We start from the raw sequence: 19,357 nt of genomic DNA on the forward strand, positions 1-19,357 counted from the left end.
TCTTATCAAGAGCTCCAAGCGGTGATGTTGAAAACAACCCTTCAAAAGTGTTACCGACACCATCACCATTTGATTGACCGTTATGGAATATTTTTTTCCGTCATCTTTTCCTCGATGTGACCTTCCGAAGTAGACCTGGTTTGAACCTTCTTCAACAAGACTACGGGTAAGACAGATGGAACATGATCTGCATGTCCCTTTGTTATTTTTTGCATGTTTTAGACAAGGTTAACTAAGTGAAATGACCGTAATCGTTTCCTTTCTATAGGAGTTGCTGTGTTCTAATGACGATATCTACACAATTTTGCACTTTTGGTGGAAAAAATATACGACATCAGGAAGCTAAATAACAAGAATGGTCAGACGGATTTAATATTCATGTACAAATATTCAATTACGAAAATCGTCAGTCGACTCGTTTTAGCAGAAATCAGACAATCAGCTAAGATTTTACCTTTTGTGTGTGTATGTGTGTGGCTATAATCTTCAAAACTATAATGATATACTCACAGAAATTAGTAAACACGACAAATAATCTGTAAAGCATGGTCTACTGTTAGTAGTATGATTTATTGCCTTTCAATACTCTTACAATAAAGACTTTATTTGTGATAGAATATCTAAGAAGTCTTTTTAAATCGAGGCTATCAATAAATTTGTCGTGGAAGTTGTTTTTGTTTAAATCACTCATCTTCTCCTCCTTCCATTATCTACTTGACGGAACGCAGGTCTCATGTAATTTCAGTCAGACAGGCCTTAGCTTTTGCAGGTTGTTATGTTATAATATTAGTTTCCTTTTCATTTTGATTTGATTGTTGTGATTTGACGATCGTTATGGAGATAAGGTCAACATTTTATCTCTTGTTATCCTCTGATAAAGTAATCGTATGGTACATTGCGAGTGCAAATAACCTTAAGTTTCTTGTTTGATGGCTATGAAGTTATATAAAAAGAGGTTGTTAGATATTTTTTGGCTAGCCATGGTCAATTCGTCCAATTAAAACCAACAGATAAAGTCGTTATGAGGAGCTTTCCAAGTGGTGATACCATGATATTAGTCGGTGAACACGTGTTGATCCTTTAAAGGTCTTATCTTTACATTGAAGCCTACAGAATTAGACTATTTACCGGGTTTGTACATGTAATAGCATGAGCAACACGACGGGTGCCACATGTGGAGCAGAATCTGCTTACTCTTCCGGAGCACCAGAGATCACCCCATGTTTTTGGTGGGGTTCGTGTTGCTTAGTCCTTAGTTTTCTATGTTGTGTCTTGTGTACTATTATTTGTCTATTTGTCTATTTGTCTTTTTTTCTTTTTTAGCCATGGCGTTGTCAGTTTATTTTCGATCTGTTTGACTGTCCCTCTGGTATCTTTCGGCTCTCTTTTACGTCAAATAGGATAATCTCATTCTTGAGGACCTCTTTAGATTGCTTTAATTGTAACGTACTTAAAAATGTATAAAGAAAAGCACTCTAAGATACTGAAAAAGAAGGTTATTAAAAACTGACAAAACCAAACGCTGAACCAAATCAATCAAAGGAACGACTGGAAAAAAATTGCCATACAAGGCACTCAATCGGATTTGTAGACTATAGAATAACCGGGTAGTACTACAGGAAATAGGCCCAAAAATTAAAGAATAGAGAAAAATTAGCCAAAAAATAAAGAATAAAGAATAAGGGGGGTGCTGAAATACAAAGAATAAGAAATATCGGGCAAACAATAACGAATAGAGAAACATGGCATAAAAGATTAAAGAAAACAAGATAAAAAGACCCCACATCGAGACCCGGTTACATTCCTGGGCCCGGTTGTTCAACTTGTCGTTAACTTAACGTAAGCGTTAAATTTAACGTGTCGTTAAATACTCTAACGTGTCGTTACTTAACCCATGGTTAAAATGGTGTTGTTCAACTTGGTTTAACGCCGTCGTTAGTTAACGATGACGTTAAATATTTTAACCCCTCGTTAAATATTTAACTAAAGTTTAGAGATTATTTTTGTTACCCACAATGCATTGGTTTGTTAATATTTATTTCAACATGGCTGACATTTCTTCTGCTAAAAAACAAAGGGACAGAAAACCTAACTTCACTCAAGAAGAAGTAAATGTTATACAAGATCAAGTACAAAAAAATTACAAAGTGTTAAATGAAAAGTTTGGGGATGGAGTTACCAATTCTAGAAAGACTGCTGTCTGGAGCAGGATTTCTATCTTGGTCAGTGCTCTGGGTGTTGCCAACAGGTCTACCAAAGACTGTAAAGACAAGTGGGCTAACACCAAGAAGGAGGTTAAAAAGGTGTTTGGCCAACTGAACAAAGAGCAGAGGGCTACTGGTGGTGGTCCACAGCCAAAAAGATTGAGTCTGGCCATAGAAAGGACAATAGACCTTTGCAAAGACTCGGCTTCTTTCAAAGGTCTTGAAGGAGTTGAAAGTGTACTTGGTATGTATCAGAAACTAATTCATACTCTTTTGTGAATATATAAAAATAATGAATCTTAAAATGCTATTCGTTATTCAGTTATTCTCTCCGATTTCATGTAACTTATTGCTGATTAAAAAAATCGCCGATTATTTATACCATGTCATCCAAAATTGACAGGTATTTAACTGATTTATTGATCCTTAATCATGTGTAAGCTTAGTATTTAATTGGCTTTCGGCTATGTTCAGTTTTACTCAGTGAATAATAAGTTATTTTAATTCATTTAGTCAATTATTTATGTCGTCTGCATTCACATATTTACGTCCTAAATATTAACCTTGAAAGACGCTCAGCATGCTAATGAACATATTAGGTTTTGAACCTTATTACCTCATGACACACCTTCTTCTAACGATGGTTGATTTTAAATATTGTCATTTGACAATGTTGTAATGATGGTTTGGGACAATACATGTTCAGTTCAAATTTTCGTTTATCCATGGAAGAACCTGCTTGCTGTTATTTCCCTTTGATTTGTAGCCGACAGGACGATGTCTCTCGGACCCTGGCTAACCCCGGACCCTGGCTAACCCGTACCTTAAATTCGATCGTGGAATACGCTCGTAAAGGCCTAGACTAAAACAATTTTATTAATCATCTTTTGATGATCGTTCAAGATTTTGAAAATTAATATATATAGATGGTGTTAAACTTGGTGAATAGAGTGAAAAAGTTATGTTGATAAAAAGGGGGAGGGGGTCCTACAGAAAGGTATACACAGAAGTGCCACTGGAATAAGTCCTTTTTATTTTGTCAAATATACCAAGGGGATGTAATTTCAACATCTACAATTAAGTGTAAAATGTAGATGGGCCAGTAATTTTCATTTTACAATTAGCAATATATATATAGCCAGTGAGTGACATTGTGAGTTTAAATCCAGCACGGGGCAGGTGCACTCCAATCCAATGATAATTGACTAAGGATTGGAAATTTCCCTACCTAATGTCGGTTGTTTACGCCAGCTTCATCCACCAATATAAACTGACTTCCACGAAATAGCATGGAGTGTTGAAAGTGGCGTTAAACAACAATCCATTAATCCATCAAAACCAATAGATTTACTAGAAAATTATTTTAAATGGTGCAAAACTGCTTTATAATTGGACAGAAGTTTGTCTTCTGATATAGTTCTGTTACTAGCCATCTCATTTTGGTTGTCATTGATGCATATGGTTTGTCAGGCTAGGTCAATGAAAGCAAAGAAAGACTGGCTAAACAAAAAACCTCTTTAAGTAAGAAAATTTAACAATAGACACACATGACTTCCATTCATGATAATTTATAACAACCACCTTATTATATTTTCTAGTTGACAACTCAGCTGCATTGCCAGAGGAGAGTGCAACAAATTCCCAGGACCTGTTTGATACCCCTCCAAGCCATCCACTGTCCCTATCTGGATCTGATTCCATTCATCAGCCAGTACCAATTCTACCAGCTGTAAATATCCAGGTGCCATGCCCAGCAGCTGCAGTAGTTGAGTTGGGGACTCTAACAACACAGAAAGCAGTAAATCAAAAGAAGAGGAAAGCAACTGCTGATGATGTTTATGAGCTACAGGTAAAATTTCACAATTGCATTTATTTTAGAAATAATTCAGAATAATTTAGAAACGATTGACATACCATTGTCTTATAATGAATGACTCGGTGGTAGGTTCAAGACTGTCATAACTCGGAAAAATGAAAAGGTAAAATTTATCAACACTAAGAAAAATTGACCTTTTGGGTCCCCATCGATTGGTTTGTATCTATAGACAATGATGTGAGACCGTGAATCGATCTTAAATTACACTTAATCAACATTTCATTTTCAGATGTTGCAATCTTCATCTTTATGAAAATCTTCCAATATAATTAATTTAAATTTGTGGGCTTCCAGCCTCTGGACAAAGCATATGTCCAACAGATCATACACTATATCTGGAACTCTCAATTTCATGCAAAACTTCTGTAAATTCCACAAGAGTTGTAAGGTATACAGACACATATAAAGATATACCGGTATGTTAAAAATATATAGATTTACATGTATCATTTTCATTTCAGATACTGTATTTGAAGGGAGAAATGGCAAAGCAGACTAAAGAGATGAGGAAATTAGATCTTCAGATAGAGTTGCTGGAAGAAATGAAACGAGACAAAGAGAATACTCCACTAACATTTTCTCAACTTTTAATGAATTAAATTATTTATTTTTCTTATCAATCAACAATTATTTTCCCAAAAAAATGCATGTGTACGGTACCAAGTCACAAATGATGTTTAGGACTCAATTTCTTCGTTCAATAATATTTTGCTTTTTTTTTATTTTGATTTGATATATATACCACTTTTGAGTCTCGTGTTATTTTTTGGTGTATTCGAGACAACTGAATTTTACAATTTGTATGTTATGTTGTTTTTTTTTTAATTCTGGCTATGCATTTTTGCGCCTGTCCCAAGTCAGGAGCCTCTGGCCTTTGTTAGTCTTGTATGTTTTTTAATTTTAGTTCATTTATATGTTTTGGAGTTTAGTGTGACGTCCATTTTCACTGAACTAGTACACAATTTTATTTAGGGGCCAGCTGAGGACCACCTCCGGGTGCAGGAGTTTCTCGCTGCGTTGAAGACCCATTGGTGGCCTTCGGCTGTTGTCTGCTCTTTGGTCGGGTTGTTGTCTCTTTGACATATTCCCCATTTCCATTCTAAATTTTATTGGAAATGTTTATATTTTGGCACTGTGTTCTGACCTTGGATTTGATCACTCTATTTTTATAAGGGCCATTCATTTTGATCGTTTGCTTTACATCCAGTGGCAAATATTTCATGCATGTTCATGATGAGAACAAATTAACAAAGAGTACAATAGGTATGATCAGACCCCTCACAAGTTTTTGTAAGGGCTCTTATAATATCATAGCGTTACACTATTTCCACACAATGCAATCAGATTTTACATCCCCTTTCTAACCGGATGTGCCCGCGTATTTACACATCCAACAGTCTATGGAAGACCCACTTTGCGGCAAGGGTTTTACTGATTGGACGAACAAAGTCCAAAGGATGACCTTAAATCTATACCTTAATCCTTAGGGTAAGATATCATTCAGAGTAGAATTAACAAGGAGATGATGTGTAAAAAAGATGTTGACGACGGACACCTAGTAGTGCCAATATCCCACATTACCGTAAATGTAATATGATCTCATAATTTGCTTTCAATTCAACATGTCAAATGCATGTGTTTTGAGAAAACATAACTTGTATTATTTATCACAATTTTATATTGGATGAAAAATAAAGACTCTTTTGTGTTCAAAACATGTATTTCAGTTGAAGAAAACTCTTGCGATATGCTCTCTAATGTGTCTACCATCCTGTTCTCCTTCAAAATGCGGAACTTCCACTGGCTGGTCTTGCTGAACATGTACACCAAAAACATCATCCAAAGGTTCATTCCTTGTTAAAGCTATGTTATGTAGAACAGCACAAGCACCAAAGACTCGACAGACTTTTTCTGGTTTCATTCTGACCTGAAATTTAAAAACATAATTATGGGCATGAAGAGTTAATTTTTAATTCGGATATCTTTCACTTGGAAAAAAATACTGTTTCGGAAGTGTATTCTCTTCTACAATTGTCTCCATGTTAATGACTTTTATTCATTGCATTCTAAAATAAAATGCTCCGCTGGGCGCAGCTTGATACGACCGCAGAGGTCGAACCCTGAACAGTTGGGCCAAGTATGGACACAACTGAATTTGGATTGTGATTAAATATTTGACACAGCATAGGTTTCTGACACAGAATGAATGTGGTCTAAGAACTTAAAAATTTTTAATTTACCTATTCAAGCCATATCATTATTATTTGCTTTTATATATAAATCAGAAATAACCAATTTAAAATGGAAAATTTCAAAGAAAAAAAAAAGGAAAAAAAGGAAACAAAAATCCCTCCCCCAAATTTTTTGAACCCCCTTATGATTCATCATCCCCAAACTCAATCCCAGCCTTCACTTTGTGGTATGGTACCCTGCAGTACAATTTCAGAGAGATCCATACACTTGAACACAAGTTATTGTCTGGAAACTAGAAAAATACTTATTTTTGGCCCCTTTTTGGTCCTTTATTCCAAAACGTTTTGGGCAATTACCCCCAAACTTAATTCCAGCTTTTCCTTTGTGATATGGAACCTTGTAGTACAATTTCAGAAAGATCCATACACTTACACACAAGTTATTGTCATGAAACTAGTAAAATGCTTGTTTTTTGCCCCTTTTTTGGCCCCTAATTCCTAAAATTTTGAGGCAATTACCCCCAAAATCAATCCCAGCATTCCCTTTGTGATATGGAACCTTTTGGTACAATGTCAGAGAGATCCATACACTAACACACAAGTTATGTCTGGAAGTTACAAAAATGCTTATTTTTGGCCCCTAATTCCTTAACTGTTGGTACCATAACCCCCAAAATCAATCCCAACCTTCCTTTTGTGGTATTGAACCTTATGGTAAAATTTCATAGAGATCAATTCATTTAAACTAAAGTTAGAGTGCGAAAATCAATGTGTCTTCGGACGACGACGACGACGCCAACGTCATACCAATATACGACCGCAAAAACAATGGTTACTTTAATAGCAGGTTCACTATTGACAATCTTTAATTCATATGAACTGTGCGCCTTTCTGCAACAATTGTCTCTAGTTTTAGGGAGCTATCATTTGATTTTTTTGGGGGGAGGGGGGCTTGTATGAAATTTAAAAAAAAAGGCAGGACAGGAGTTTTGAGGAAAAAAAAGGCAGAATGACAATTTATGTAAAAATAAGTGTGAAAAATAAAAAGGCAGGACAGAGATCACAACTAAAAGAAAAAGACAGGACAATTTTTTTTTCATCCTAGCCTCCCCCCCCTTAAAATTAAATGGTAGCTCCCTTAGTGTCTACTTGTCCTTTTCATAATAAGTTTCTTTTTTGTGTCCCTTTTTTCTCTATATATTTTCTTTCTTCTCGATTGAAGTTTTCTTGCATTTGTTGTACAAAACTGCTGAGGTTATTTAACTGTTATAGCTCTGCATCATAAGGGGTGTTTTTAAAGATGATTCGTATATATATTATTTGTACATAAATCTGGAAGTTACTTATCTCGTTTGAATTGTTTAACATTTGTCATTTTTGGGCCTTTTACAGCTGACTATGTGGCGTGGATTATCTCATTGTTGAAGGCCGTACGGTTACCTATAGATGTTAACTTCTATGTAATTTGGTCTCTGGTTTTGAGTATTCTCATTGGCAATCATACCACATATTTTTATTTCAATATATTTTAAGTATTCTATAATTATTCTTACCTCGGAGTGCAAAACATGAAATCTTCTCTTTAAGATTCCAAAAGCCCTTTCAATAATGGATCTTGTGCTGGAGTGTGCTCTATTAAATCTTTGCTGGTGTCTTTCTCTGGGATTTGGATAGGGTGTCATGAGAAAAGGGCGACATGCATACCCGCTGTCTCCGAGGATCAAACCGTCTGCAAGTCCTCTGTTGTTTGTCTCCAGGTAATGACACAGGTTTGAGGTGTTGAAGATGTGGGAATCATGGGTTGACCCTGGCCAGTTAGCAGATATATTGGTAAACTTCCCTGAAAATATATTAAACTACTTTAATTTTATGAGGAGTACTTATTTAATGTTACAGTTAACTGCAGCTTGAATAAAGGTCAGTCTATTGTTACTTGTGACAAATAGCGAAGGAAACGTACGTATTTTTTTTTCCTGAAAACAATTTTGAACATGCATAAATTATAAAATTATTGAATATACTGATAGGTTCAATCAGAGACATATAATATATGTCTCTGGTTCAATCAAATCATCATGGAATAAAAGTTAAACGTACAAAAAAATTACAACAGTAATATGCTTTCATTTATAAACATTGTATAGATTAGAAATAGTACATATGATTTAAGTGGCACATGAAACAGTGTTTTGGGTCCCCTCACAGGTGCGCGTTCTAATTGAAAAAGATAACATACAATGCCCCCACCCCAACCCCAAAGCCCAACTATGATTTATAAATTGTATAAGCACTAAGGCCCCATTTGTTAATATTACTCAAAAACTTTTCAACGTACAAATGTATTTATACATATTTTTTCTGCTGATGAGGGTATAGTTTAACAAAAGAGCTTTGAACGTACAAATTAAAAAAAAATCCGTTATTTTTATTTATTGAGGGGTGTTCCACGGGTCCCTGATTCACACTTCCTTATCCCCTTACTCCTGGACAAAAATCGATCGAAATTTTTTCCCATGTTCCCTCACCCTGTCCCCCCCCATCTTTATTAGCCTCAGATTCCGATATCTGCATCGCCTTTTAATGCAAAATATGCAGATGAACATTTGGGGTGAGGGTCGTCATTTTACAACTCCATTTAAGGAATAAGCGTTCTAAATTTAGTTATCGTGGTCATCGTCGATCGATCACTGGTAATATTTGGGTCGTATAACATCGAGGGCCGAGTTGATCGTTTACTGACGAGAAAGATTAAGGGAGATAATAATAAAGGTAAACAAATAAACAGACGAAGAGGAGATCAGAGATACACTAGATTACTAAATAAATAAGTACCTTCGTAATCACACACAGCCTGCACGTTCACACTATGGTACCCCTTCCTGTTGACAAAAGCTGCCTCGTCCTCTGATGGTCCTTGTATCTTGACGTGCGTGCAATCAATGCATCCCAAAACATTTGGAAAGTTCATTTGTCTGTGGAAACCACACTTCATTCTGTTTATAGAATTAATGTCTTTTGGCCACTGGATAAAGTTGTCTTTAACATCGAGCAAAGCATTAGTTACATCATTTACTGCTCTAGATACAGTTGCTTTATCGTACCCCATCGTATCTCCAATCACTTGTAAGAATGACCCAGAGGCATAAAACCTTAAGCTATGCATACATGTACTTGTTGTTCCACTGTTAAAGCAGTTTCCTTTGTTGTGGATCTCCTCAATTTATCTCCCACAATATTACATATGTAGGCTATAGAGTCTCTTCCAAACCTATATCTTGTCCTCATTTCAGTATCTGTCAAATTATTTAGATGAGAAACCATTCCTCTGAAGATTCTCTCTTTTCTTTGCCTAGGTACCATCAACAGAGCAGCCATTTTATAAATTATAACCCTTCGTTAAGTATTTAACGAAGGTCTATAGCAGCGTTAGATTTTATAGAAGTTAACGACAGTTTAACGTTGCGTTAAATTTAACGTAAAGATGAACAACAGGTTTAACCATGCGTTAAATTTTAACGATGCATTAGCATATTTTAACGACAGCGTTAGACTTAACGACAAGTTGAACAACCGGCCCCTGAAGGTTACAGACACTAAGAAATACTAAAATATTGGACAAAAATTGATAAATGAGTTTTTTCACTTGATTATTAATGAAGGATCCCTTTGGTTTATCGTGGACTTTAACCATAATCGTATGTCAAATATTTCGAAAAATAAGTCGTTTACCTCTGTTATATTGATATCAAATATGGACTGATTCAACTATCAGGACCACAAATTAAGTAGAGACATGGAGGCAGTTGATGACTACCAGGAATCAGCAAGGCAATATTAATAAAAAAAGAAAAAGAAAGAAAAAGGAAAAAAAGTTATATAAATGATATGTCAAATTGAACCTCTGTTCGCGAATTTTATTCATCAGGCTTAGGAAAAGTATCGGAGTTTAAGAATCAATAATCAGTGTACACAGAGATATGTCTCGTCTGTATATGATTTTGAAATTGAGATGCAAATGTTGAAATAAAGGCGTGACAAAAATAATTTTAGTTCTTTTCACATGACATTCCAGTATAACAATTATGTTTACAAACTATCTAAATATTATTTGTTGAATAATAATAATAATAATAATAATAATAATAGTTTCTAAGAATATCGGTGAATTCAGCAACAAAACTAAAGTCAATGTAAAGTGTAATAATTCTTACTTAAGAATAAGGCAACGTACCGTAGAAACGAATGATATTGTAACGTTCGTAATTAGTTGGTTCCTAACCCTAACTTAAGCTTAAATCCGGCAATTGTTATGGCACCCTTAACGGAGTTGGGTTGACATATTGTTATTCTACGTTTCTTTTTTTTTCTCTTATTATGGCACCCTCAACGGAGTTGGGGTGAAATATTGTTATTCTACGTTTCTTTTTTTTCTTTTTTTCTTTTCTTCCACACTTTTTTGTCCGCGCTAGTTCTCGGGATTGAATGGACCAATGTTGATGAAACTATGCTATAATGTAAAGCACCACGTGAAGTTGTGCATCTGACTATGGAATTGTCCAAAATGGCCACCGTTTCCATGGAAACGGCAAAAATGTAAAAAAAAAAATCCAAATCCAAATCTTTCATTATAAGACTCAGCTGGATGAAACTTTATGGAAATGTTAACTGGTATGCCTAGATAAGATTTGTATTTAGAAATTCTAAAATGGCCACCATTGTCATGGAAACAGGGCGAAAGTTTAACATTGGCCCTATGGGAAAACATACAAAAGCAGCATTTTCTTAAAGAATATTAGATTAAACACATAGAAACTTTATGGGTATGTAACATGTAATTGGTCAAAGAGGAATCTGTCTGTGGAATTTTGAAAATGGCTACCGTTACCATGGAAACTACAAAAATTTAAAAATGCACCAAAGTTTATGAAACTTTACAGAAATGTTAACTGGCATGTGCAGAGTTAATATATGATTTTGGAATTTTCAAATGGCTGCCGTTATCCTGGCAATGGGGGAACGAGGGTGCCATCCGTTATTGCTAGCAACTACAAATCTACTTATGGCACCCTCGACGGAGTTGGGGTGACAAATTGTTATTCTACGTTTCTTTTTTTTCTTATTATGTCACCCGATCGACAATGTCGGGTGACATATTGCTTTTCCTCTGTTTCTTTTTCCCTACTATTATTATTTTTCTTCCATCTAATTTTGTCCGGTAGTTTTCTCGGAGGCAATGGAACCAATCTTCATGATTGTTAAGCATAATGAGGACCACCATCAGTGGAGTGGCAGTGAAACTTTGGAACTTTATAATGGCCGTCGTTTCCATGCGAACAGCAAAAATGTGAAAAATAGTTTTTTTGTTTTTGATGACTAATTTGAGAATGCCTGAACCAAAAATAATCAGATTTTTATACAACATAGGTATCCACTATATACAGGTTTTGGATGATTATGAAAATCATTGGAACTACTGTATTTGCCATGGAATTTGGGGAAAGGTTTCCCACTATAACCCTTTGGGAAAAACCTTAATGTAGCATTTTCTCTCTTAAAATGGTAGGTCAAATCAATTGAAACTTTGATGGTATGTTCCCTCCCATGTACCAATGTGGCATCTGTCATTACAATTTTTGGAATGGTCTTTGTTACCATGGAAACCAGCAAAAATGTCAAAAATTTCAAAATGCACCAAACTTAATATAACTTTATATTAATGCTAACTGGCATGTATAGATAAGACTTTTGACTTTGTAATTTCCAAAATGGTCGCCGTTGCCATGGAAACAGTAAAAATGTGAAAATTTCAAAATGCTCCAAATGTTCTGAAAATTTACAGAAAGATGTATTGCCATGTATATGTGTGCATTGACTGTTTAAAAATTTTAAAATAGCTGCAACTTAGTGGCAATGGGGTGACATCCGCTATTGCTTGCAATGGCAAATCTAGTTTTTATTATTTTTCTTCCACACTTTTTGTCCGCGCTAGTTCTCAGAATTGAACGGACCAATGTTGATGGAACTGAACTATAATGAGGACCCCATGTGAAGTTGTGCACCTGGCTATGGAATGGTTCAAGATGGCCGCCGTTTCCATGGAAACAGCAAAAAAAGCGAAAAAAATCAAAGTGTTCCAAACTGAATGAAACTTTACAGAAATAGTAACTGGCACATGTAGAGTTGCAGTTTGACTTTGGAATTTTTAAATTGGCTGCCGTTACCTTGGCAATTCGGGGAAGAGGTTGCCATCCGTTATTGCTCGCAATTACAAATCTAGTTTTTATTACTTTTTTACGTTAGCGTAGCCAGTGCCTACCTATAATGCATACTGAAATCTGTGCTTGTCAAGGCGAGAATCAGTAAAAAATGTATTAGTGTTTTAAAAGCTGTTGGATTTCAATTTGGTCATTGTCAAAATTTCGATGGCAGTATTGAAAATAATCGCCAGAGCTGTCGATTGAGCGTCAAACTAAAATGAAATCTGCTATAAAAGATAAAGGCCATGTCGTAGTTGGATCGAATTTGATTATGATTAATAGGCATGTCTGTTCAAACGAGAGAAAATGGTTCCTTAAAACATTAACAAAATTTGATGAACATCACAAACTAATACACCATCTTAGATGCTGAAGTACAAAGAAAAGGTTGGGATATACCCCCTGTAGAATACTGTTTATATTCTTTATTACTTGTGTCGATGCTTTATACGTTATTTCTTAACATTTCTATACCTTATATCAGCTTTCATTGCTTGCACTTCTGCTGAAAATATAGATGGTACACATGTACATACTTCTCTGTAAGATATTCAGATTGTATTTAACGAGCTCCAAAAAAGTTCATTAACTTCGCCGTGATATTGAAATAATAGCAGTTGCAATCGTATACCTGTTCAACCGTTGTCCATAGAATCTGAACAGCTATCAAGTTTTCAAAGAACGAAAATATCAATAGAGCAAGACATATCGCAAATAAAATGTAAATTACGACTTTGACAACATATTGTGATAAACTATATCAATGTTATTAATAATTTTACTTAGCTTGAAAAGTCAAATAATTAAAGGAGAATTTAATACAAAGAGTATCAGTTAGGAAGAGTGCAGGCCCTCGCGTAAATCTAATGAATACTATTTAAGAAGTTTTAATTTACAGCCCTGATTATTGCAAAAATACACATTTGTTAATGGCATCTGTTAGTTTCCAGAACTTCTGTGTTGTAATGAATTATCATTGATTTGGTCATAATTTTAAATTAGCTGTTAACAAAACGTTGATTTTTTCGAATTATAAGGAAGGGTAAGCCCAGGAATAGGTTAACTTAGTTGGTTTTGTCAAAACTATTCGGAAATTCGGGATCCAAATACTCTTTAACTGCGTACTGAATTTTGCCTTTTTAAAATTTTTCTAGCGCCACCGATGAATATTATGAAGACGGACAGCGCGTCTGGCGTGCAAAATTTTAATCTTGTTAACTTTGATAAGTCTATTTATAATAGAATCGCAATTTCATAGGAACGAAAGGACAGACATACACGACTTTACAGAAGTTCTAAGTAGAGTAGTAGCTTTCAACTGCCAGAGGTTTCGAATTCAATCCATTGTAAAAACGTGGTAATAATGAAGAAAAAGCAGGCTGCTCTCCAGTTAAGATTAAAAAAAAAAACAAAGTTTGAAGTCGTTAATCATTTCAATTTGAAAAAAGTAAAACAACAGAAATACCGAACTCCGAGGAAAATTCAAAACCAAAAGTCCGTAATCAAAAGGAAAAATCAAAAGCTCAAACACATCAAACGAATGGATCACAACTGTCATATTCCTGACTTGGTACAGACATTTTCTTATGTAGAAAAATTTGTATATGATCAGATATACTGAAGGTAATTTACGAATATATTACAAGGTTTAAATGGGCAATGGCATTGGAAAAGGGAAGATGTCACATGTAACACCACGTGTTTGGCAGCAGTTAGTACAGGTGCAGTTATTGCAACCCCATTGGCATTATCAGCCGCAGGATTTGGCGTTGCAGGTTTTGCTGCTGGGACAATGGCTTCTAAATTTGTGGCAAAATGTATGGCTGCTGAAAGCTTGGGTGCCTGTTTTGAATCGGTGAACGTCCCCGATTATATGCCAACGGGTTCAATGGTTTTAAGATTGTGTGCAGCAATATGCGGGAGTAAAGAAGAAGGTATTTCTGACTTTTAAGAAAATGCAACAAGTGTTTGAAAGAAATATATTAATGAAAAATACTTACATATAAAAAGCAAAATCGTGAGACGCTGTGAATTGAAAATGTACATAATCATAAATTTGCTTAACTCATCTGTTTGCAGTTTGTAAAAACAGTCTTCGTTTCATATAATTGCTGTTCATTAGATATCATCAACATAGTAATTCATATATTTGCACATTCATATACTCGAAAGTATCAAATGTATTACTGAAACAGAAACGTTGTATGTTAGTTAAATATATATTATATTTTTTTCTAGTAACAGACCTAAAATATAATACTAATAGAATCGATGGAATGAAAGGCTTAGATACAAATGTCATAAAAGCTGAAAAACTAGATAATTTAGCAAAATGTGAAGGGCTATGCAACGATTGTATAGATTGCAAGGCCTTCCGATATCTGTAAAAAAAAAATTATGTTTTGTCTACGACTCAACACAACATATTGAAGACGATATCAGTGAAAGCCAGTTCTATGTGAAACGTTGCGTTTTATGTTATATGAACACCACGAAAAATGCTAAAGGACGTGACGATCAAATTGAATCACTTTGGGAAGAAGTATCCTCTCTTAAAGAATGTGAGAGTAATTGCCTTAAGTCAGACGACTGCAGTGCTGTTCATTATGATGGAGAAATGTGCTTCAAATTTACCGATGAAGTAAAACCATATAAGAAAATTGGCATTGATTTTTCAACAAAAATATGTGATCAATATACGGAATAAGTTGAATATGATGGTAAGAGTCTGAAAATGCAGAAGTCTTGGTCATGAATTTTACATTGTTATGGTATTATAGTAAATACAAGGAAGAGTAAAAAGAACGGTATACTTTTGATAACTTTTTTTTCGAAGTAAATGAAAATCTATTGTATAGACGTTTCCATATTAACATGTTTTCAGTTTATATGTTTAACACAGCTTTTATATATGTTTTTTGTATGCAAGATCATGATATGTAGTACTCTTACAGCCACTATAATCCCCTTTTACACTAAAACGACAGTTAACTATCAGATTAAGTGCACGACAGATGATTATACAGCAATGTGACAAGTAACTCGAAAGAGCATCCATGAAACAATTACTGCCAATAAACACTACCCCTTTTAAGGGTGGAACAAGAGGCAAATAGGTGAATATGAAAAGCACAAGCACAGTCTTGTAATCTGATAATGAACTTTGAACTGTATTTTTGAGCGCTATATATTCATTCATATTGTTGAATCAAATGCTCGACATGCCATGTCTACCAATTTATAACACCTTATAAAATGAGCTTTTTATTTGTGCATGCAAAGTTTTTTTTTTCGGACAAGTCCATTTAAAAAAAATGTTTTAAGAATTGCATTTTTTAAATTTCAAGTTCATAAAACTATGTAACTGAGAGTTTTTACCATTTCTTCGGGCTAAATTCACCTTAGTCGTTTTGATTCTATTTTGTCCATTTTATTTTTACTTTTTGTGATGTAAACATATGTTATTGATCATCGCGTTTTATTTGCTCACACATTGTTGTCAAGATAATGGAATTTTATTCGACGGTCATGCAAGTGAAAGGTTTAGCTAACTATAAAACCAGGTTTAATCATAAGGTAATGCCAGGAATATGACAGTTGTTTTTCATTCGTTTGATATGTTTTAGCTTTAAGTTTTGCTATTTGTTAAGGGACTTCCCTTTTAATCTTTTCCTCGGATTTCGTTTTTTTTTATTTTACCTTTTAAATCGATTGGTTAAATATGCAAATTTTCAATCTATGATTATTCATTCGAATGTCATTATGCTTTACAAAATTAAGTCGGTAAAACTCATTACAGAATCAATTGTTAATTTTTCGAAAAGGAATTTAATCCATTGCACATTATTGACCAGTACATATCTAAATTTACTTCTTATATTATGCGTGAAACGTATATCGGAGTTCTAGTTCAAGAACTGTTGGACTAGAACTCCGATCTCCACAGGAAACCATGGCCATCTGTACACCTTAATTGGCTTTAGCCGTTGATGATGGTATGTAATGCTAATTCTTCGAAAAAGAATTTATCAATTAGCCAGTATTGATAAGAATACATTTCATTTGACCTTTTTAAAAAGATTCTTTCAGGAATTTGTCGTATGCATTGACATTGGTTTCGACAGTTATTAAACAATTATTGAAAATTTGTATTTCTGGTGCTTTCATTTTACGCAATTTTTTGTTTTTCACTCTAGGGTTCATCTATGTGTCTATTTTTGTTTTGTGTGATGTTGACTGCCTTCTTCAACAAATGTATTTTGATAGTTTAAATATTTCCACAAATCATTGACTATCTAATTTCCTTTCTTGTTTTTTTTTTCAGGTGATAAAAATAAACAAAACGGTGAAAGTTGACTGCAACTGATAACTGGACGATCATCTGACTTTAAGGAATACAAAAAAAAGTGCAGAAAAGGTGTGGAAAAGAAGGAACGTTAAAGGAAAAACAAAACCATCGTTTTATCATTAATTTGTACCCTGATAAATGTGTTGTGTGTTTATTATTTTTACTGGCTATTTACACTTACCTTGGATTTAATATTAATATTAAAAATTTTATGTGAATTTTAAAGAATTATGTATTTTTTTAAACAGGAATTTCTAGATTCATTGTTTTGATGCACAGATAAAATAGAAATAAAACCGGTATGAGAAAAACTGTACCAGATCTTTTAAATCATGCATATGCTGTCTTTTGATTTGATAGAATAAATATTATCTAAATAAATATATGAACGTTGTGGATATTCGAATATCACGTTTTGAAAATCATTCAGAAATAAATAAAAGAGTACATAATACGCTTATTTCTGGAATAATAAACAAACTTCAAGTACTTTCAAAGCGGTTTGTTCATGTAAAGGCCGACAAAGGAGCCTACACAGAAGTTATTAAGGATGATATTTTAAATTCTTCAACATTCAAGTCCGTGCGTTCCACAGAGAGTCATATAGTTAACAAACATATCATAACCACAGCACAGTTCAATGCCTATTCTGAACATTTGAAGGTCCCTACTATGTATTGGTTACCTAAGCTACACAAAAAAAAAATGTAAAATGTCGTTTCATCTCGGCCTCTTGTAATTAAATATATAAGTGTTCTACGTCTAAGCTTAGTGCTTTTAACTAGTTCCTTAACTTCTATCAAAGAACTTATCATTAACTTTTGTAATAAAGTATATGAAAATAGTGGTATGAACTATTTTTAGAGTGTTACAAATTCTTTGGCCGTTTAAGATAAATAACGTGCTTGTGATGGTCCCTTTGATTCTATTACCAGGTTTGCCTGACTTTTCAACTCTTTACACTATTTTTCCACACAATCTTATCAAACAAAAGTTTTCTTTTTTAATTTAATGGTTGTTTGGTAAATCTGAATGCAAATATATGTGCTGCAACTCATTTAAAGCCTTCTTTTCTAATGAGAAAGGTAAATATATATGCTAGATAGACGCCTCCGGGTGCGGGAATTTCTCGCTGCATTGAAGACCTGTTGGTGGCCTTCTGCTGTTGTCTGTTCTGTGGTCGGGTTGTTGTCTCTTTGACACATTCCCCATTTCCATTCTCAATTTTATTACTAGAGGTGTGATTAGATGATTGAAGCTCTTAGTTTTCTTTTGATAATATTTATGTACGTAATTGCAATAAGGTTTTTTGACAGGTTGTAGGTATTCATATGGGCACCAATTACGCCCCTTTAATAGCAGACTTGTTCTTGTACTGTTATGAATCTCAGTTTATGACCAAACTTAGTAGATACTCGTCCTAATTGCATTTAATTGATAAATTCAACAACACTTATCGTTATCTTGATGATATTTTTTTCTTTCAATAATCAAGAATTTTCTTAACTTACTGCCGAAATTTACCCAAAGGAACTTACTTCGAATAAATCAATTATAAACGGTAATAACTTTCCTCTCCTAGATTTAGATATTTTAGTTTTACACGGTACACTTTACACTAAAGTATACGACAAAAGGGACGATTTTTCTTTCCTTATTGTTAATTTCACTTTTTTGGACGGTGATGTTCCTTTGGCACCATCTTGGTGTTTATTTATCACAACTTGTTCGCTATGCCCGTGTCTGTTTTGACGTTATTGATTTCAGTGAACGTGATCTATGTATTGCCGTTAAATCATTTAGTCTGGGATTTCGTTACCGCAAGTTACTTAAAACCTTAACCAAATTCTTCTATAGATATAAAGATTTGGTTTTGAAGTTTGGTTGTACATGTAGAAAACTTCTTTCAGACGGGATAGCCTATCCTTATTATTACGAAGAAGTTGTTAACCGAGCCCTGAAATTTAGAAACGATCCGGGTAAACTTATCGATCCTTCAAATAAACTTATTCTAAAAGGTTACCAATTCAACACTGTAATGATATCTTTGAATATTGTTTTTATTGGTATTACAATTGATTTTTTTATCAGTAAATCAAAATCAAACTAAATATTAGTTTTATATGCATATGCACATTCATAGCGCTACAATCTGTCGATACCTGTATATTGGCATATCTTACGTCTCTTATCTAAATCCATTGGATGTTGGATGTGTACTGATTGATATTTTAGTCTTAAATACATGATTTATTTTATTAGTTGTTATTTGGTCTAGTTGAACTTGTTGTAAGTAACTGCGAGCACTCTCATATCTGTACTTAGTGTCATTTTGTGGTGGAATGTACAAGTACCCGGCCACGTCCACTCTGTGTTTTTGTTAGATGTATTTCTATTTGTATCCATCTGATGAGTTAAGCCTTTTTCAACTGATCTTAATAGTGTGTATCGTTACACCACTATCCAAGGTAAGGGGAAGG

At 34.2% G+C, this 19,357-nt stretch overlaps 1 protein-coding gene and 1 long non-coding RNA gene across 3 annotated transcripts; one reads left to right on the top strand and one right to left on the bottom strand.

Annotated features, from left to right (window-relative positions):
• Window positions 1-2,310: 2,310 nt before the first annotated feature.
• On the top strand, window positions 2,311-4,826 carry LOC127720022 (uncharacterized). Of its 2 annotated transcripts, XR_007990585.1 has the most exons (3): window positions 2,311-2,448; window positions 3,803-4,053; window positions 4,542-4,826. It is a non-coding gene; the product is annotated as an uncharacterized LOC127720022 (long non-coding RNA). The 2 variants fall into 2 exon arrangements; XR_007990584.1 differs by lacking the exon at window positions 2,311-2,448 and having other exon boundaries at window positions 3,531-4,053.
• An 876-nt stretch (window positions 4,827-5,702) lies between these two features.
• Window positions 5,703-9,435, bottom strand: LOC127720023 (putative nuclease HARBI1). Its single transcript, XM_052226434.1, has 3 exons — window positions 9,105-9,435; window positions 7,826-8,112; window positions 5,703-6,007 (listed from the first exon to the last, which is right to left on the bottom strand). Exons 1-3 carry the CDS (start codon window positions 9,433-9,435, stop codon window positions 5,804-5,806), a joined length of 822 nt encoding a protein of 273 aa, XP_052082394.1. The 3' UTR covers window positions 5,703-5,803.
• Window positions 9,436-19,357: the final 9,922 nt, after the last annotated feature.

The sequence above is a fragment of the Mytilus californianus genome, unplaced genomic scaffold, assembly GCF_021869535.1.
Source record: "Mytilus californianus isolate M0D057914Y unplaced genomic scaffold, xbMytCali1.0.p SCAF_11, whole genome shotgun sequence".
Classification (NCBI taxonomy): Eukaryota; Metazoa; Mollusca; class Bivalvia; order Mytilida; family Mytilidae; genus Mytilus; species Mytilus californianus.

Coding starts and splice junctions, on each gene's coding strand:
- LOC127720023 (XM_052226434.1), bottom strand. CDS start 9,435: ATGCATAGCTTAAGGTTTTATGCCTCTGGGTCATTCTTACAAGTGATT. Junction 8,113..9,104: donor GGCTGTGTGTGATTACGAAG/GTACTTATTTAT, acceptor ATATATTTTCAG/GGAAGTTTACCAATATATCT. Junction 6,008..7,825: donor TTCATGTTTTGCACTCCGAG/GTAAGAATAATT, acceptor TTTAAATTTCAG/GTCAGAATGAAACCAGAAAA.